This window comes from Ambystoma mexicanum, chromosome 12, assembly GCF_040938575.1.
Source record: "Ambystoma mexicanum isolate Mex_15411 chromosome 12, UKY_AmexF1_1, whole genome shotgun sequence".
NCBI lineage: Eukaryota > Metazoa > Chordata > Amphibia > Caudata > Ambystomatidae > Ambystoma > Ambystoma mexicanum.
In genome coordinates, this window is record NC_090936.1 from 443,103,813 (window position 1) to 443,125,129 (window position 21,317).

The 21,317-nt window shown below is 50.7% G+C and overlaps 1 protein-coding gene across 8 annotated transcripts in view; it reads left to right on the forward strand.

Annotated features, from left to right (window-relative positions):
• The first annotated feature begins 5,025 nt into the window (after positions 1 to 5,025).
• Positions 5,026 to 21,317, forward strand: part of CACNA1C (calcium voltage-gated channel subunit alpha1 C) — a 2,322,072-nt gene continuing 2,305,780 nt past the window's right edge. For all 8 annotated transcript variants that reach the window (XM_069628642.1, XM_069628646.1, XM_069628641.1 and 5 more), the window contains exon 1: positions 5,026 to 5,633. In XM_069628642.1, the coding sequence (XP_069484743.1) occupies positions 5,606 to 5,633 (28 nt within the window). In that variant the 5' untranslated portion in view covers positions 5,026 to 5,605. The remainder of the gene's footprint in view (positions 5,634 to 21,317) is intronic.

Consider the following 21,317-nt stretch of genomic DNA (forward strand, 5'->3'; position numbering starts at 1 on the left):
TTTGTATGGTCTCATATCGATGTACGAGACTACCAATAGTGGTCATAATCACTCGGCCCAGACCCGCACATTCAATAAATAGGTGTTGAGTTTTCTCCAATTATACTCTGCTCTTACAGATCCGACATGTGCGTGCCTGGCGGGGTATCTTCTACCTGGCTCCAAGGTTAACCCAAACAGGTAATTAATTCAGTCTTAATTTCAAACGAAAATTCCTAGCAGCTATGCTAGGACATAATAACAGATATCTCTGTGCTACGAGATATCAATGGGTAACCTTGTCCACGTCAATATGGGAACTTAAATTACTAAAATGTTCATAATTCTTATTCCAATCCCATAGACATATTTTATTTTTAAACAAACATTTCTAAATTCTATCACTAGTACCCCGATTAAATTCGGGTGCCCAACCAATATTCTCAAACCACTTCTTCATTACATTCGTAAAATCTTTCTCTTCATGCCAAACACTATCATGACCATAGGGAGCCATCAATCCTAAAAGATGTAATCTCGGATTCATATTCATTTTCAGATACAGCATCCCCTGGTTTATTCTAACCCTGCTTTTTAAAGACACCAGGCCCAGTTCCAGTCGTATACACTCTATCAATGTTGACCGAGCTAGGCCGAGTATCCTTCTCCAGAAGTAGCTCTCGATAACATACAGCCACCGGAGATTCTTCATCGCCAGTGCATCCAATCCATATAATACCATTGTACAGAGGCATTGGTTATACAACGTCAAACCCCTCCAGAGAAAATATGGTGGTCTGATTTGCAAACCTATATATCAGGTTGGTTAGTCTCTTCACTTTAATGCCCTTACTTTCTTTTATAATGCTATATGTACGTGGAGAGCTCATCTCTAAGCACAGGTATGGGTATTTTTCCACCGTTTCTATGATGCTGAGGCTGGTATTAAACAGAGGACATTTAATATGCAATGACCATCATCTTCGTTTTGTCCGTATTAATTATTAACTTATTATTTTTAGCATACTCCACCAATTTTTCAAACATGTCCTCCGCACCATTCAGTGTAAGGTTAAAGAGTGCAAAATCATCTGCATAAAGAATACACAGTAAATGAGTACTACCAACATTAGGACAGCATCCCATAATCTCACTGAATATCAGTGGGAGGTCGGCAGTATAGAGACAGTATAATAGTGGTGCCAGAGTACATCCCTGCTTGACCCCCGGTACAGGTACATATCAGAGCTGACAGTCTACCACTATCATCCAATCGTATCTGCACCGCGGTATCGCGAGGAAGACCCTTAAGGATGCTAAGTAGCAACAAGGGACAACTCCAGAGCTCTAATTTAGCCCAGAGTTTTCCACGGCATACCCCATCGAAGGCGGCCATGAAATCCACAAATATGGTATACAAGACCCCCCCCCTGCGCCGTAGCATCCCAGTACAAACTATCCATTAGTCGTATATTGTGTACAGTGCTGCATCCGGGTCTAAAACCTGTCTGTGCATAGCTCGAAATTTTAAGTCTCTTCAACCTACTGCTGCAACGCGTCCAGAACAAAAGATGCAAACAATTTCCCAGATGTATCCAGCATGGAAAGTAACCTGTAATTATTAACAAGATTACAATCACCTTTCTTGTGTACTGGTACCGAGACTGCCTGTTGCCAGGATAAAGGTATAGTCTGGGTGCTACATACCTCATCGAATAGGATTTTTAAAATATGTGCCCACCGTCCAGGATTTAATTTAAGCACAGCATTCGCCAGACCATTTGGACCGGGAGCCCTGGATCCATTCAATTTAACAATCCTATTCTGAATTTCTACAATTCCCATTTCCAGATGCCAACCATCTATCAAATGGCTCTGAGGTATATTACGTATGTCGGCTAATTGTCTACTTTTAAGATGTTCCAGCCAGGTATCTTCTTATATAGGGTTCAGGGTTTTCTCTCTAGTCTCTACCTTTGTTTTATTTAGATGGTCCAGACTTCCTTTGTGTTCCCTTTCCTCAGTACCTTTAGCATATCCTGCCACTGTCTATTTTTCATTGAGTGTTTCCACCGCTTTTGACAACCTCGATAGCAGTTCTTAATATGTTTGATCTTAGTGTGTATTTTATCCTTGGTATATGGCATACATTCAACATATTCATATTTGCACATAATGACAATGATGATACTATGAGAACGCATGTCCATGATGAATCTGCCAATATTTGCCAGTATCCCCAATCTTCAGCATGCTCCTGTTGGCTTTGCCATTAAAAATGCCATGCCACAATATGCAAACATGCCGAAACTGGCTGTGCCAAAATACCACTCTACACACATAACATGTATCATGCTTGCTTTATTAAAGATGCCCAATAGAAAATGCCATACCAAAGAAAAAGCTACAATGGCTATACCACAATGCCAGCCCAGCCAGGTAATAACACTTAACATGCTTCCTTTATCAAAGATGCCCCCCAGAAGAAAAGGTCATGCTACAGTATGAAATGGCTAGACTGGCTGTGAGAAAATGCCAGTCTAGCCACTTAATAACACCTAACATGATTGCTTTATCATAGATGCCCAGGAAATAAATGTCATGCCACAGTATGAGATGGCTAGATTGGTTGCTTAACTGTATCTATGATAGATGCCCAGTGAAAAAGGCTGTTGTTCCCAAGAACCATCATCCCCTGTTCCCTCACTGCCCCCCATCCCACCTGCCAAAATCGCTCCCAAGCCCAGCATAAACACATGCGCACACACATTCACTCACTCATTCACACACGCACCCATACATCATACCCTCCCACATATGCACATAGATTAATAATTGTAATTCATTTTAATAAATGCTTACCTGCATGCATCCTGGTTCAGACTCTGCACTGCTCTGCCGCCTCACAAAAGCCTCCAGATGGCACGCAGCAGAAAAAGGAACCAGAAATTATACATGAAATGATATTTTATACAAATCGCGCTCGTACACAAGTGTTTCAGAGCGCGAAGCAGAGAGAACTTCCTGGTTCCTGCACATGCACGCAGGAGCCGGAGTGCTTCTGACGCGGCCCCCTGATCTATTTGTATGTGCGGGGAGGTGCAGGAGCGCCACCTCGCACTTGCAAAGGTGCGGTCCCCAGCCTGCATCCCCAATGGGCAACATACACACCTAAACAACATGCAAGACAATGGTGTAAGAGAGCTCAGTGGGTTGATGGCTCGCTGCAGAGCGGTGTGCGATCCCAAACGCACCTTAATGCAATTTTAAGAGTCTAGTTGCCCTTTCTTTCACAAATTAATCAAGTCTAGGGTGTGGTGTAGGTGTGGCTTTAGTGTTCATATAGCTCACCACAAAGTTAATGTTATGTTATGTTATGTTACTTTGCATTTATATAGCGCCTTATGCACCATTGGTATGGTCTCATGGCACTGGTAGGTTGAACGCCCTCGAGAACCGAAGTTCAGGTCAGTAGAGAGAATAGAGAGAGACAAAAGGTGCGTGTGAGCACTGGATATGTGTGCAGCTGGTGAGGCCTTCGTGTAATAGCTGCTTCTTAGCGGTAGGTGTGGATGTTGAGAGATCAAGAGTATGTGTTCGTTCTGGCAGGTGGTTATCCAGACCGATTTTGGCTGCGTTAGGCCTGAGGAGAACGCCTAGGCTGGAAGGTGTGTAACCAGCAGTGTTTAGATAGGGTGATGGGGAGTATGAGGAAATGATGGTTGGAGAGCAGCTATACCGAATGGTGTCATAGTATCGCTGTGTTCTATTTGAGTGGTGGAGTAAAGAAGAGAGTAAGCGTGGAGATGTGAATATGGTGGTTTACTTTAGGTGCTTGAGATCAAGCCCACTCCAATATTTCCATGTACTCCATCCGTTCCATGTACTCTGACTGTTCCATGCATTACAACCGTTCCAAGTACTCAAAACCGTTCCTTTCAATGCTCTTTCAAACGTTCCATGCCCGCCAAACCATTCCATGTAAGTCACGCCGTTCCATGCACTCCAATCCGTTCCATGCACTCGCATCCGTCCCATGCACTTCAACCCCTTTTATGTACTCCAACCATTTTCTGCACTGCTCCTTTCCTTCGTTCGTGCTACACACATTATCCTTTCTCGAAGGTTCATCCATCCACATAATGCCAACATGAGCACCTTTAAGGAAGATGGGCAACTTTGCACATTAGGGGGGTCACTCAAGGTGATTGTCCTTTTGGGCCATTTCCCATATGTTGCTGAGTTCTGGATAGTGCGTGCAATACCAGAGCTGCAGGTGAAGCGAAGGCAGATAGAATGAAAGGGTGTCCTGCAGCACAGCTGGAGGCGTTCATGAGGGAACCCCAGCGGCGATTGCTCTTCACCCCACCCAACCTGACCGGGCTATCTTCACCCAACACCAGGGACCGCGGCAATGAAGAGAGAAGGGGTGGTTGGAAAAGTTGGGTTGGAGGAAAATAAATGGGTGGGAACAAGCCCCCTTTGTCCCCTCAGGTGTTGGCGCCTATGGCCGAGGGCATATGGCTTTTCTGGGCAGCCGGGCACTTCCGATGGGTTGGAGTCTGTGCTGGGAGTGGAGGGTGAGCTTGGAGACTACGGCTTGTGGGTGCTGCTTTGGGAGTTCTGTTTGGGGCGGATGTGCTGAATTAAAGCCACTGGGACGGTTCTGATAGGCTGAGTGGTGTTTCCAGGGGTAAGGGCTGCGCTGGGGTCGTGGGGTCCGTTCTGATGGGCTCGGGGCTGTTTCAAGGGGATGGGCGCTGCTCGGAGGGCACAGGGGGTAGTGGCTGGGGTGTTTCTGTTACTGGGCGCCCAGTGCACGCTATGAGGGCACATGGGCTGTGCTTATAAGGTGGGTGCACTCGGAGATGGGGGCACGGGTGGCGCTGTGGCAGAGACACACACATGCATCGCATTGAGGGAGGGTCTGCAGCAGGGGGCTGCTGTGCCGCGAGGAACGGGCTGCCGAGGGAGGAGACAGAAGGCTCTGCTGACAGGAGAGGAGGACCCGGCTGAGGGAGGGGAGTGAGAGTGAGAGAGAAGGGAGGAGGGAGTGGGGGGCCGCGGCTGAGCTCTCTCTCTCCTCTGCAGAAACAGCTCCCTGCCAACAGAGCGCACTCCAGAATGGCTTGCCACAGAAGGCACCTTTGTCGCTGAGCATCCCTTCTCCGGCGGCTGGGTGGATGTCACCAAGGGGGCAGCGGCCCGCCCAGCATCGGCTCTGCCTCCACGCCAGGGTGTGTTTTTGCCTTCCTTCGGATTCCCGTCGCTCCCCCGGCTCGCGTGCGATGCCCCTGCAGCCGGTGCTGCTGCTGTTGCTGCTGCCGCTGCTGCGGCGGTGAAGCGTCGCCAGGGGCCCGGATGTTCTGAGGATGCCTCGCCACTCCGCCGAAGCAGGCAGCCGCGGGGAAAAGGACCAGTTTTTGGGCTTTGGTTCAATCATGGGGATCAGGTAGTGAAGATTATTGGGTGATATTTTTTGGTTCAGCTGAAAGAGGAAGGAGCACGCCGGACCTTGATTTGCCCCCCCCCCCCTACAATCCCCCGCACTTGGTTATATTGGGATCAAGACTGCCTCTGGAGGACTCGCCTCGGACCCCCACCCCCTGTCAATGAGAAGCAGAGGATGTACCTCCCGGACGAAAACCACCAAGGTAAGGGCGCCGCCGCGCGCCCCGCGCCCATGTGCTGCGCCCGCTGTGGCCTCGCCGCGTGGGGCTCCCGGCTCTGGGGGTGGGGGGGGGGGGGGGGTCGGGGAGGGGGTCTGGTGCTGCTGCAATGATGACTCCCCCTCCCGGCTTCGGTGGGGGCGGACTCCCGAGGGCCGAATTCTATCCGGCAGATCAGTGCCATATAATCCTGTCAGGTGCACAAATTAGGGGGGGCACCCCCCAGAGGGGCATGGGCTTCCCACCCCTTGGAAGCACGCATGCCGGCTTTACCACCCTCGTGCCCGGGCACCCACGGCGTCAACTGCTTTACTGTAGCCGTGAAACTCGAAGAGTAGTTCTCCTTCTCTCTTATCCATTATATAGGGGGGCGGAGTTAACCCCCCCCCCCCCCCACGAGGTGTGAGGCGCAGAGGCCTTTTTCCAGGAACTGTTATTTTATCGATATCATTTGAGGATGGTCTGGGGGAAAATCGCCCCCCACTGAGATCTTTGACAAGTAAGGGAAACTTCCGCTAGTTCAGGAAGACCTGGGCTGGGAACTAGAAGGCCCAGTGCGGTGGAATAGTATGCATTATGCGTCCACTGCGTGTGATGCATGCACGCATCATGCATGTCCAACCAGGGAGACTCTCCGGGGTTCAGGGAGACTCGGGCTGCCTACGCTCTCACACCAGTGACCAGGGAATAGCTCCACCAATCAGGAAGACGCCCTCGAGCTCCAGCCCAGGGAGACGCGGGGCTGTCTGGACACACAGGCTGTGCACTGGGAGAGAGTCACTCACACGCCAGGAGACACGACACTGGCCGCCCCATCACCCGACGGTGTGCAGTGAGATAGCTCGTGCCCGCCTCGGGAGATGGGTATCCAAGCAGGGTCCCTTCCTTGGATTTAATAGGGAGGAGGGTGGGCCGCACTGCCCACAGTGGACAGGTGGACACGTAACCAGCGAGGAAGACTCTCTCTCTCTCTCTCTCTCTCTCTCTCGAGCTCAGGGAGATGGGAGAGGTCCATGACAAACACGTTTCTTCTCGAAATTTCCAACCCCCCCCAAATCCCCGTGAAGGGAAGAAGGGGACCCACTTTCCTCACTGTCCTTGAGGGAGCTTCCATTAGCCGTCCAAAAAAAGTTCAAAAGTGGAAATGATGGTGGCCATGTTGGGTCTGAAAGAGGAGCAGAGAACGTCCCCGTCCCCCCCTTGCGACCCATGTCCTGTACCGAATGCACTTTGAAGTGCATGAAATGCGAAAAGAATCCTTGTATCTGTGTATTACATGTACATTGTGTAAATGCCGCAGCAGTGTCTTTTGGAACCGTTCATTGATTAAGCTGATACTCGTGTTCTGTAACCATGTTCTTAAGTTCAAGCGCCTGGGTTATGTGCGCTATATAAATGTGAAAATAAATAAATAATATAATGGCCCCCTCCTGGAGTAGAGAGGATGCGCCAGCCTTGTTTAGCACGGCTCTACTCACTGCACCGCCTCAAGGCGCATTGTCTCATGGGGAAGTGGGTGCTTCCAGAGACTCTGTAGTGTAACATCCTCGGGGGTCAAATGGTTCACGGGAGAGGCTTGTCACGGTTCCACTGGAGTAAAGCACAGGTCCTCTTTTGAAAGAGGGTTACCCATTCCCATTAAAAAAAAAATAAAAAAAATAACTAGCATTAAATAATTTGCCCCCTTTAGGTAAAAGCATGAAACCAGTATTTTATTTATTTATTTATTTATTTATTCATTTGTATACAGGAAGGGACAATGCTCTTTTGATCGCAAAAGAACGTGCATTAGACAAGAAATCAGGTGTAACGGGGAGCACTGAGAGCTTCTTACAATGGGGAGGGGGGAGTTCAGGTGACATTCTGACTAGGTTGAGGAGGGCAGTAAACCGGGGGCAATATATCAGTGGGCATACATAGATGGAGGACAGCCAACATGGGCCGTTTTTAAGTGCAGGTAGGGGACCACGGTGGATGGAGGGCTAGAGTGGAGGCAGAGGAAGTGAGGGACAGAGGCAGGGAAAGATGTTAGCTGGAAGGCAGTTGAGGGGAAGGTTAATAAGGGTGACTCAGAGGCTGGGGTTCACCGTGACAAGGCAGGCCCGAGGCAGCCCACCCAGGGAGGGGGGCGACAGAGAAGCTCTCCAGTGGGCCACACACAGTGGCCTCCATAAGGGTGCTCGCGCTCGCACCGCATTATATGGAAGCGGGGCTGCGCGACCTCGTATCCCCTCAGAGTACTGCCATCCTAATGCAATACTCGCCTTATGTAGGTGTGATTGTAACCAGCACATGTCTGCACCGCCTGCACCCCGAAACTTACAATCCATTTGCTAGCTCTTGTTTGGTGTGTGTGTTTGTGGGGCGGGGGGGGGGGATCTTCGTGGGGGTAACACTGTTTTTGGACGCGTCATTTAGAAATCACATGCCGCACCTGATCGTTTGCGCATTTTTATATTGTCTGTTTGCTGGGTTCTAGCGGAAAACAAGCTCGCTCGCTGGCTCGCGCCCAGAAACGTGCCGTTGTACGTCCACTAAGACACATTTTTATCAAGCATGGTGGGCAGATGAAAGGCTGAGCCATTCAAACCTGTGGCCTGCCGTGTCTGGCTGCAGATCGCCGCAGCACGCGCTCAACCCACCCAGCTGCCCCCGCCCGTGCCTGTCAGGCGTGATGTTTCAATTCGCCGGCTGATGGGCCATCATCCAAGCTTCGATCCCAGCGGTGAGTTTTGTTTCTCTTTCCCTAATTTATTTTTATTGTGCCAGCCGGGCCGATCAATGCTCGTGACCTGCGCGGGAGAGGTCCCCGTGGGGCGGGCGCGAATCGATAGATATGAAATGGCCGCGTGTACCTTTCAATTAGTGCCTGTCGGAGGGGGTGGGGGGCGCCCATCTGGGCTTCTGCAGCGCAGCCACGGGGAGGGAGGGACTGGGTCCAAGGCACACAGTCATTAAACATCTCCCACTTGGCCCGAAGCCGGCGAGGCCTCGGCGTACATCTGCTGCCCTGCTTCTCATCCGCCTTCATCGCCGGACGCACCCCTCCCCCCGCCACATGTGCCCACTGCAGAGATAGGCAGCGTGCCCGGGGGCTGGAGATGCGAGTCCCAGCGCACCTTCATCTCCCCGTGCCACCCCGAATGGCGCATATATGTAATGTCACAGGACTGTCTGTTGGGAATACAGCTGCCTGCACCGTGTAACCCCCCACCCCATCTCACACATCTGGGCCTCAAGTAATCTCATCTCCGCCGAATCCCACGCGTTGCAAGGCTCACGGAGAGCCCGCAAAGCGCTCCGATGCTCTTGGGCGCTAGGTGTGTGCCATGCCACCCCGAGAACAACAGATGTGTGCGGGCCCGAAACTGCAATTACTAGTGCCACGCGTGGCTTCGTTGAGGGGCTATAGTCACGTGACAGCTTGTATGGGCAGATAAAGGGTAGGGTAGGGCCTGGTCTTGCTAAGTTGAAAAGGTGCTGTGAGACGGGCCCTGGCTTTATGGTCAGACCTGCTTTGGACTGCCTGGCACAGTGCCATGCTACCTTTTCCGTTGTCCGTCAGTTTGGCCCAAGAGCACCCAATGTCCATCGCTTAGTTTTGGGAACGTTTTGATTTAGGTACCTAGTCTAGATACACAACCACACACGATCTTGCAACAATGTGTGCACACACACACATACATCTTCTTACTGGCGTCCAGAACTTTGCTTCATACGGCGGGCGAATATACACTGGCGGTGCGAAATGACCGCAGGTCATTACAGGAAGGGGTTAAAAGGCAGTGCCAGGCCGATGCCGCCCGGGTCAGCTAGTCGTTGCACGAAAAAACGCACATTTACCCTGGAAGAGCCGTAGCCTAGAAGGCAAGCAGCCCGATTCCCAACTCCACCTTCAGTGCTCGACCGAACTGTGTGATCCTGGACACGCGTCTTTCTTTCCCGGGCCGCCGCTCGTTCTTTGCTGAAAAGGAAAGGGGGTTGTTCGGCTTTTCTGGCTAAATGCTGCCAGTGGGGTGGTTGTGGTAAAAAATAAAAACGCAGGTGTTCCGCCGGAACCCCGTTCAGCCCCCATCAGCGGTGGCTGCACCTTTAAGCGCCCAGGCTGCGCACAGGCGCACCCTGCATTGATACCCCCATGGAAACGCTATGGCGACCCGGTGCCTGGTGTCTAGTGAACAGCTGCAGTGATTATATAATTACAGGCGGGGCCGCGCATCCCTTCCCGGGAGCGAACGGGCACTTAGGGAGAAATAGCGGCGAGTGAACAGCGCAGGGCGGCCCGGCTCCTGCTGCTTTTTCCGGACCGCTATTGATGCCTTCGCGTTTTTTGAAAAAAAATTAAACACGAGGTTAATTTTTTCCTTAATTGAAGAGCAATTTAGAGTTCACTCTGATCTTCGAGCGCTGGGTTTTATTTTACTAGAAGCCGGCGGGGCTGGCGCGAGCCACAGGAACTTGATAACGCTGGATTTAAATGGCAATTTTGGTAATGCTGTGGGCAGCAGCTTGGAACATAAGTGGCGTATGCAAAAGGAGATTTTGGTGGCGTGGTCAGTGTCTGTGCTGTCTTTCCTGTTGAAATACACATTTTTCGATTCATCTTGATTTTTGAATAGGTCCCACCTTTCCATAGCCAGCACCGTGTAAGCAGAACATCAGTTATCCAATGAGGCTCTCCATACCAGAAAAAAATGACTTAAAAACAATTTGCCTCATCTACAAAGCTCTGAAGCACCAAGCACCACCTTATCTCACCGACAAATTTACCCTGAAATCATCAGCCAGAATCACCAGATCCGCCAAGACATCTTGCCTGGTGGTGTCCAGGTATATCCTAAAAAGAGCTGGCGGAACCCGTTTCCCGGTTCTAGCCTCCCTATTATGGAATACACTTACACAGGACATCAAATCTATCGCAGCCTTTCAATCATTCAGAAGTCACGTCATCACATGGTTACTGAACAAAAATGAACAGGACCCGCCTCACACTTGACACCTTGTACCCCACCCCTCTAACTTGTATATTTGTTTATCCTTGACCTATCATTGCTATTTGAATGTATTATTTGTATTCCAACTGTATATACTGCATAAACAGCATCCTGTAACCACTACCTTCAAGCGCCCAGATACCCCTGGGCGAGGCGCGCTTTATAAATAAAATAAAGAAACAAACAAAGTCTTTCAGTGGACAATCTGGTGCATCCTGGGGGCTGAAGTCCAGGTTGGGCAACAGGGAACCAAACTCCACCTCAAGCCTGGGCTGCTTATGTTTCCACGCAGAGGGTCCTGCAGTTCAAGATAGACTGCTCTCTTTGGTGGCAGGACCAGACCTTATTTATTATTTTTGACATTTTTATAGCGCGCCAAGCCCGGAGGAATCTAGGCGCTTTTGCTTAAGCAGGTTGGTTACAGTAGTAGCTTGCAAAGATATTAGTCCCAGACATGACTTGCATGGGATGAGGTCGTTAATTACACTGATAACATCAGATAAGGCAATTACATATTACAAATAAAATGTGCACATTGCGTAATAGACTGATTTCTGTAGGGCCGGCAGCCCCCCTCTGCAGTGACACGCGCGGGCTACACACAGTGGCGTGGAAGGTTGCCCACAGCAGTGCCAGTGGTCCGGATCAATAGTACATCTTTTACATATCACATGTTCTGGTTGTAGACCAAGTTACCTCCAGCTGAACAAATGACACCGTAGCACATCGAAACCATCTATTTGTTAAAAGAAAATGGGCCACCAACTCACCACACACGACTGGCAGCTCCAGAGCGATTTCACATACTTACCCTTGGGTCTATTGTAGGTTCTTAAACACTTCTAGGTGCAGGATGCTTTTGTCCTGTTCAGGGCATAGTGCTACATCACCCCCTTGTTGAGCATATCTTGTAGCATGGTGCATGCGCAGGTGCCAGGCGTGCCACTATCAGCCAGCCCTGGCTCCATCAACAGCACTATGCCAGAAGAGGCTGCCAGGTCCATAACTATAATGGGGTAAAACAAAACTACCAGTACCACAATGCAATGCCCCAGTCAGTAGTGCAAAACATTTAATGGGACAGTGTGATGACAAAGCTGCTCCGGGGAAGTGAGTACTGTGCCTATTTCTTTCCATTTCAAACACTGGTTACCCCAACATTGCCTACCAACCGAGGACGGGTGGTCAGGGAGAAGCAATTTGAAAGTGGGGACCTGGTTTGAGGCCCACCTGCCTGGCTGTGTCCTTATCATCTGTAAGTGTCTTCCCATGGGTAAGGAATCTGGTCACCCACGTTAGAAGAGACACTTTGGGGTGTTATGTGCCACCCACATGCTGCTGCTGCTCTGGAACGTTACGTAGCAGCTGCAAACCCTCGCAAAACATAAACAGCCGTCCTAGGGGGCTCCACACCCCGTGGACAGGCCTTGGATACCTGCCATGTCACGTGCAACACTTTCAACGCCTCTTGCTGGCCATCTGCACTTTGCATTCTGGCACTTGCAGTTTTTGCTTCACTTATTAGAAATGTTACACTACAAAAGTCAAAGGCAAAACAAAAAAAGCCAACAGTTTGGGCTTTTGTGTAGGCACGCAAACGGTATTTGCCAGGCACTGCCATAGTGGAATTAAGTGGCCACCAATGGCAGCAGCTGCAAAATGGTACGAGTGCTTCGGCGTATAATAACAGGGCCTGGCAAATGACTAATAGTTATACAGTAGCCCAAACTGTTGGCTTTGCCAATGCTTGTTTTTAACAGGACTTCAGACAAGGACACCATAGTGTTTAGAAATGGAGTGGCTCAAGGCGGACCTGGTTAAGACATTTTTATTATGCCAGTAGTGCATTTACAGCTCCAATTAAGTCATTTAGGGTCTGATCACGAGTTGGGTGGTAGCCCTTAAATGCAACAGTAACGGTGTTAACTCCGCATTTAAGGGTCCACCCAATCTCGAGTCTGGCGTGTTTACCCCCATTTGAGAGCTGGGTGTAAACATGCAGCAAAAAAATCAAATTTTCAGCACAATTACCTCCAGCGATATTACTGTACGGTAATTGCGCTGAAAATTCCCCATTGGGTCCAAATGGGGACTAACAGTTAGCCCAACCCATACCGCGGGATGGGTGGGCATGAGCGCTAAAAAAGTTGTGCGGTATCCCAACCGGGATACCTCCCAACTTGTGATGAGGCCCTAAGTCTCACAAGACTGCTTTGAAAAACACTGGCAGGCACTGCAAATACAAAGTTTGATGGTAACGTTTGAAAAAGCTTGTTGAAAGAGATCCCAGGAGGATGTGCTCTGGGTTGAGGGGCAGGAAGTGGGTGGGAATGGCCATAGGAATTAACATGCCTTGGGAAGTCAGTGGGTGGGTAAATAACCAATCAAGACCTACGAGCAGCTGTGTGCCCCTCCTCATATGCCATGTCTCCCTGGCTGCACTCTAATTAAATAGGTTTGGTTTATAGGTGGTGCTAAAGTGCCACCCGTAAAACAAAACCAGCAATGGCCGGACGACCTGCTCATTGGAGGGAGGAGGGAGGCAATGTCTGTGGCCCTTCCACGTGAATTTGCCTTCCCTCAAAAATCCGGCCGCTAACCTTTGGAACCAAGTAAAACCCGGCTATACAAGCACATGGGAACATCAAAGCACCCGCCAAGACATGTTTCATGACATTGCATGTGGCATCAACTGTGACATCCCTAAATACAAACTGCACCGTAGTCCTGAACCAGCCATTACATCCTCGGCGGCAGTTGCTTGGTCCATGATAAGTGCGGGCCTACACGTCCCAGCGTGCAACGCGCTGTGGTCTCGATAGATGGAGGACGCGCTACAGATGCTCCCGATGGTTTGGGGCCAAATGGCTCGGGTGAGTCTTCAGGGAGTTGCTTGGGCCCTATACAGACCTCTGTGTAGTTTGCTTTGATTGACTCCCGCGTCTCGTGTGCGCTAGCTCTCAGTGACTTCAAGGCGCTGGGGAGGAACGTGGGGGTGGGTGGGGCATAGGTTTTCAATTAGCAGCAGCCTGCACTTAGCAATACCACCGAGATCGCAGGTGACCCCATCTCGGGGTAATTGCAGAATGTCCAGTCCTGTTTTCTTAATTTATATTTTGACCCTTTTTGCATGACCGTCCCATTGTAAATGCAGAACTACAATTACAAGTAACAGATTGCCAATGGAAAACGGGAAGTGTGCCGGAGAGGAAGTTAGCTTTTCCCAGTAGATACCCCCGAAACAAGTGAGCATTCAGTGCCTCCCTTCTTTGCAAGAGGGGACCCTTTACCGGAACTTGGCTGCCTGGCCGGGCACAGGACGGGTTGCATCCAGCCAGGTCTGATATATCGGGCGCATATCCCTCTAGGGCTGGGTGAGATTGCCAGAGACATCGACGCAGCTTGATGTTTTGGGTGCGAGCATCCGATAGATCACTTTAAAAGCAAAACAGGAGCCATTGAGTCATAAAAGACATCGATAGATTTCAGTGTGTTTGAAATATCACACCTGTGACCACGTGGGCTGGAGGGCCAGGTGACTCTGTCACAAGTAAACAAACAAACATCCTCTGGGGGTTCAGGTCTTAATGACCTCGATCGATCCACACGGACTTAAGTATCTAATGCCACTGATTTCCAAAAGGAAAGACAATGACTGCAAAAGTGGGGTGCCAGAGACACACAGGTATCAGGAGAGGCGGAGTACTAGAGGGGTGCAAACGTGGGGTGCCAGAGACACACAGATATCAGGAGAGGCCCCATGGGAGTCCTAGAGGGGTGCACAAGTGGGGTGCCAGAGACACACAGCTACCAGGAGAGGCCACAGTAACAGTCCTAGAGGGGTGCAAAAGTGGGGTACCAGAGACACACTGCGATCAGGAGAGGCCCCATAGAAGTCCTAGAGGGGTGCAAAAGTGGGGTGCCAGAGACACACAGCTACCAGGAGAGGCCACAGTAGCAGTCCAAGGGGGGTTCAAAAGTGGGGTGCCAGAGACACACAGCTATCAGGAAAGGCCACAGTAGTAGTCCTAGAGGGGTGCAAAAGTGGGGTACCAGAAGCACACAGCTACCAGGAAAGGCCACAGTAGCAGTCCAAGGGGGGTGCAAAAGTGGGGTACCAGAGACACACTGCGATCAGGAGAGGCCCCATAGAAGTCCTAGAGGGGTGCAAAAGTGGGGTGCCAGAGACACATCTATCAGGAAAGGCCACAGTAGCAGTCCAAGGGGGGGCAAAAGTGGGGTGCCAGAAGCACACAACTATCAGGAGAGACCACAGTAGTAGTCATAGAGGGGTGCAAAAGCGGGGTGCCAGAAACACACAGCTACCAGGAGAGGCCACAGTAGCAGCCCAAGGGGGGTGCAAAAGTGGGGTGCCAGAAGCACATATCTATCAGGAAAGGCCACAGTAGTAGTCCTAGAGGGGTGCAAAAGTGGGGTACCAGAAGCACACAGCTACCAGGAGAGGCCGCATAGGAGTTCTAGAGGGGTGCCAAAGAGGGATGCAAAAGTGGGGTGCCAGAGACACACAGCTATCAGCAGAGGCCCCATAGGAGTTCTAGAGGGGTGCAAAAGCGGGGTGCCAAAGAGGGATGCAAAAGTGGGGTGCCAGAGACACACAGCTACCAGGAGAGGCCACAGTAGCAGTCCTAGAGGGGTGCAAAAGTGGGGTGCCAGAGACACATCTATCAGGAAAGGCCACAGTAGCAGTCCAAGGCGGGTGCAAAAGTGGGGTGCCAGAAGCACACAACTATCAGGAGAGGCCACAGTAGTAGTCCTAGAGGGGTGGAAAAGTGGGGTGCCAGAGACGCACAGCTACCAAGAGAGGCCACAGTAGCAGTCCTAGAGGGGTGCAAAAGTGGGGTGCCAGAGACACATCTATCAGGAAAGGCCACAGTAGCAGTCCAAAGGGGGGGAGCAAAAGTGGGGTGCCAGAAGCACACAACTATCAGTAGAGACCACAGTAGTAGTCATAGAGGGGTGCAAAGGTGGGGTTCCAGAGACACACAGCTACCAGGAGAGGCCACAGTAGCAGCCCAAGGGGGGTGCAAAAGTGGGGTGCCAGAAGCACATATCTATCAGGAAAGGCCACAGTAGTAGTCCTAGAGGGGTGCAAAAGTGGGGTACCAGAAGCACACAGCTACCAGGAGAGGCCACAGTAGCAGTCCTAGGGGGTTGCAAAAGTGGGGTGCCAGAAGCACACTGCTACCAGAAGAGGTCCTATAGGAGTCCTATAGGGGTGATAAAGTGGGGTGCCAGAGACACACAGCTATCAGCAGAGGCCCCATAGGAGTCCTAGAGGGGTGCAAAAGCGGGGTGCCAAAGAGGGATGCAAAAGTGGGGTGCCAGAGACACACAGCTACCGGGAGAGGCCACAGTAGCAGTCCAAGGGGTTCAAAAGTGGGGTGCCAGAGACACACAGCTATCAGGAGAGGCCCCATAGGAGTCCTAGAGGGTTGCAAAAGTGGGGTGCCAGAGACACACAGCTATCAGCAGAGGCCACAGTAGCAGTCCAAGGGGGGTGCAAAAGTGGGGTGCCAGAGACACACAGCTACCAGGAGAGGCCCCATAGGAGTCCTATAGGGGTGATAAAGTGGGTTGCCAGAGACACACAGCTATCAGCAGAGGCCCCATAGAAGTCCTAGAGGGGTGCAAAAGTGGGGTGCCAAAGAGGGATGCAAGAGTGGGGTGCAAGAGACACACAGCTACCAGGAGAGGCCACAGTAGCAGTCCTAGAGGGGTGCACAAGTGGGGTGCCAGAGACACACAGCTACCAAGAGAGGCCACAGTAGCAGTCCTAGAGGGGTGCAAAAGTGGGGTACCAGAGACACACGGCAATCAGGAGAGGCCCCATAGAAGTCCTAGAGGGGTGCAAAAGTGGGGTGCCAGAGACACATCTATCAGGAGAGGCCACAGTAGTAGTCCTAGAGGGGTGCAAAAGTGGGGTGCCAGAGACACACAGCTACTAGGAGAGGCCACAGTAGCAGCCCAACGGGGTGCAAAAGTGGGGTGCCAGAAGCACATATCTATCAGGAAAGGCCACAGTAGTAGTCCTAGAGGGGTGCAAAAGTGGGTACCAGAAGCACACAGCTACCAGGAGAGGCCACAGTAGCAGTCCTAGGGGGTTGCAAAAGTGGGGTGCCAGAAGCACACTGCTACCAGAGGAGGTCCTATAAGAGTGCTAGAGGGGTGCAAAAGTGGGGTGCCAGAGACACACAGCTACCAGGAGAGGCCCCATAGGAGTCCTATAGGGGTGATAAAGTGGGGTGCCATAGAAACACAGCTACCAGCAGAGGCCATAGTAGCAGTCCAAGGGGGGGTGCAAAAGTGGGATGCCAGAGACACACAGCTACCAGGAGAGGCCACAGTAGCAGTCCAAGGGGGGATGCAAAAGTGGGGTGCCAGAGACACACATCTATCAGAAGAGGCCACAGTAGCAGCCCTAGAGGAGATGACGGACCCCTTGCCCGTCTCCCAGATCTGTCTCCTGCACTTTCTATCTCTCACTTTCTCGCTCTCCCTATTCTCTCTCTGGCCCCCACCTTTCTCCATTTCTTCCCCCACTCCCTCCATTGGTTGTCTTCTCTCTCATTTCTCTTTCTCGCTCCCTTCTTCCCTCCCCTCTCCTTCCACTCTTGTTCTTTCCTCTCTTTCCCTCCACTTCCTCTCTCCCTCCACTCTTGTTCTCTCTCTCTCCCTCTCTTCTCCCCCTCTCTCTTTCCCCCTCGATCTCTCTCCTCCCTCTCCCTTCACTCTCCCTACACTCTGTCCATTTCATCCCTTTCCACTCTCTCCCTTCACTAGTCTCTTTTCTCTGAACACCCGTGAAGACTTGCTCTCACATCTCGATTCCTACCCTCCATCAGTTATTATCCTTCTGGTTTGTTCCTCTGCCTTTGACACGGTCAATCATGCCACCCTGACAAATCGGCTTTGTGACACCCTTGGCATCACGGGCCTGGCACTGGACTGGTTGACCTCCTTTCTCTCTGACTGGCCATCAAACGGATTAACTGGGCTCTTTTCTCTCCTCATCTCACTCTCCAACTGTGGTGTCCCTTAGGGCTCTGTCATCTCGCCATGGATTTTCACCATCTACCTTGCCCCTCTAGCCCATTTGATCTCTGCCTTCTCTCCTCACCTCCAGTGTTATGCAGATGACACACAGCTTTCCTTCAAGCTTCCCTCTACTGCCTCCTCTTCATCCTCTCTCATCCCGATTCTCTGACTGCTATTCAGGCATGGTGTGCTGCCAATGATCTCTGCCTTAATGCCAGAAAGACTGAGAACCTTCTCATTGGGACCCCAGCTCCCTCCTTCCCTCTGGCCGTCCTCTATGGGTCCCCTCCCCTCATCCTCTTGTGAGGCAAAAAACCTTGGTGTCATCTTTGGCTCCTCTCTCTTCACATCGCAGACCTTGCCAAGAAGGCTCTTATCAGCTGCACCTCCTCAGAGGTATTCTCGCTTTCCTCACTTTTCCCCAGAAACTCAATGTCTCCAAGCTCTGGTCCTTTCTAGGCTTGATTACTGAAACAGCCTCTTCCTCAGTCTTTCTTTTTCCTCCCTTCAACTGATCCAGAATAGGACTGCTAGAATTATCCTTGGCCTCAAGCACATGGACTGCATCTCTCCAGCCCTAAAATCTCTCCACTGGTTACCAGTTGTTGCTAGGATCAAGTTCAAGACCCTATGCATCATCCACAAGCTCTTCACGGTCCTGGGACCCTGTTACATCCAACTCTCTCTTCCTAAATTCCTCCCTGCCAGAGCCCTTCGGTCTTCTAGCTCCAGCTCTCTGCAGATCAGATGCTTCTCTAAGCGGAGAGTGGGGGGTAGATCTCTCTCCTCCACAGGAGCCTCCCTCTGGAATGGTCTCCCTGCCCCTCTCAGGCTTGAGATGGATCTCCTTACATTCCGGAATCTCTTCAAGATCCTCCTTTACTCCTCTTCCTCCCCTCTCCCCCTCCCCTGCTAACATCACATCTACCGCAGTGACTGGCTGCCTGGCTTCCCCTGAGTTCTACAGGACACCAGAACCCACCCCGGCCCAGTCCACCATCCTTCCTCGCACTTAGCATGTGGACCCTCACCCCCTGCACCCCATGCAATCCCTGGCACTTGCCCTACGGGCCTCCCCTTAGCGCTTGTCTAACCCCTGTGCCCCCCTCCACAGCCCTTCCTCTTACACACTCTCCTCTTTACCCTGCACTTCCCTTCCCACCCTAGCACTTTGCATTTTGCCCCACTGGCACAGAACCCCCTGTCCCTCGCATTTCTTGTTACTGCACTTGCACAATCTGGATGTCACAAGGCCTAGTAGGACTTTTATTGTTCTCTTTCTTCCCTGATCGCCCCCCCCCCCGGCCTTTTGTCTTGTGGCGCCTTGAAACACCATTTGTCGTATAGGCGCCTTAGAAATAGCCAATAAATAAATTAATAGATACATTTAAAGAATACTAAAAGGCCTAGTTGAACCTGCCTCGGTTCAATCCCGTAAACACTACATTGCACACATTTCAGAGCAGACACGTTAACCCACTGAGCTATCTTACCCGATGCACTTGCGTATATTTCTGTATTCCCTACATCATTATTCTTGTCATCATCCTCTGCAAAGGCAAAGTGCTTGCTAAGCAGGTCTAAAACTGCAGATTGTTTTTTTAACTCTGCAGATTCGCCAATGCTGCTTGGCCCGGCCATCCCAGGGGAAAAGCAGTTGAGTGGCAGAAATGCCGCCCTTTGGAGAAAAACACCACGCGGATGACGTATTGGCGGCAGAAATATCACAGCAAGAACATTTCCTCAGCAGAAATACCACCACAAGTGCACACCTACCAGCACATAATTTACCTCATGCTAGAATAGCTGCTGTTTTATTGAAGGAATTTTTCAACTAATGTCAGTGAGTCCACAAGATAGCTCAGTGGGTTTTAGCAGCCATTGCATAAATCTCTGTGGAAGCTGCAGGCCACAGATCAAAATCCTAGCCTCGCTAATTCAACCATATATACCACTGAGGTCAATAAAGCACTGCCATTGAGTTGAGTAATGAAAACACCTATTTTTAAAGCAGAAATCTGCAATTTAATGTCAGGTGTTTGCTGTGTAAATGATCAACATTTCAGCTATTTTTAAATCGCGCTCTGAAACACTTGTGTAGGAGCGCGATACAAATAAAATATCATATCCTTTCATTATCATATCAATGCCTTGCTATGGAAGCTCGTTGGTGCATTGTTACCCACAAAAAGGGCACTCAAATGACAAAAATATGTGCCCATTTAGGGTCACATTGCTGGTTTGTAAGGCACAGCACGGCAGCGAAAAAGAGGCTTTAGACGTGGGTACTCAATATGTGATCCACCAGATGTTTTGGACTCTCAAGCTACTTCACCTATTCAGTACACTGGCTAGGAATCATGGGAGTTGAAGTCCACAACAACTGGAGGGCTGCATACTGCGTAACCATGCTCTAGACTAGAGCATGGAGTCAGCAGCAATTAAAGCTAAGCTATGGAGTGATTTTCTTTTTTAATTATGGGCAGCTGGGGTCGTACCCTATTCATCACAGAATTCACCCGAGGAATGAAGGTCCGTATGAGTCAAAAATAGCCCCCCAAATAAATGTATCAGGTTTAGTTTACCCCTTTTTTTTGTCTAGGGTCATCCCAGATATGGTAGGTCGCCACTTTCAGAATCGCCCACTTTAGTCACCAGTCTCAAGAATCGCCAAGGCAACATGTAGACAAGCTTTTTCTGTTGATCTTTGCCTGGGAAAGGAGAAGGTCATGTTGGGTTAAGTGTACATTACTTACTCATCCTCAATTTTTCTTTCTTCCCCACCACTAGGTGGTTCCTGGAACAGAGAAAACAGGAACATGTAATCAAAGTGTGCATTACCCGTTGTTTAGTTTTTGTTGCTAAAGCTGCACAAAAACAAGCACATGCACCCAGTACCAATGCAATCAAAACCACCAGAAACATAGGGTGACACTAATGTTATGCAAAAACAGAATGGGACCTCTGGGTACATTTCCTTTTTCGAGACTCAGCGTTTCAGGTGAGACATTTCCACTGTTTAAGTCTGCAAGCATTGCTTGCTGTAGCAGCCAACCATCCAGGCTGAGGGGGAAAATGGCGCTACACCGAACAGTGTTGAAATACTGCCAGAAGTCCGGAGTGGCTGTGCTCTACCCCAAGCTTATTCGGGTGGTGTTTTACTAATCCAAGAGCTGTAATGCTTTGCCTGGAATGGTAAATGCTTATGGCTCGACGCGGTCAGGTGATACAACTACAGTTGAAGGCTTCACCTTGGCCACAGGTAGTACTCACAGTTAGGGAATGGAAGGTTGAAATAGGACCAAGAGAGGGCTTGCGTTGATCAGACGCGGTCAGGCCCTCCTAGTGAGCCAGGCTATCCCCAGGTCAGCGGTCCTACAGAGTGCCGTGGTGCCAGGGCCCAGAGCAGCGAAGGCATGGTACCCTGCAGAGGAACCAGGGACTGAGTAAAGCCAGTAAGGAGAGCAAAGGCCATGACCAGTTATCTCTTGGCCCCGCTGCGTATGTGTGGTGATCACTGAAAGCATCCCTGGCCCTCGCCGGCAGTCTCCTGTGCTACTGCCGGGTGAGTTGGCACGGCTGTTGTGTAGGGAACTCCGGGGATCCCCAAAGAACCCAC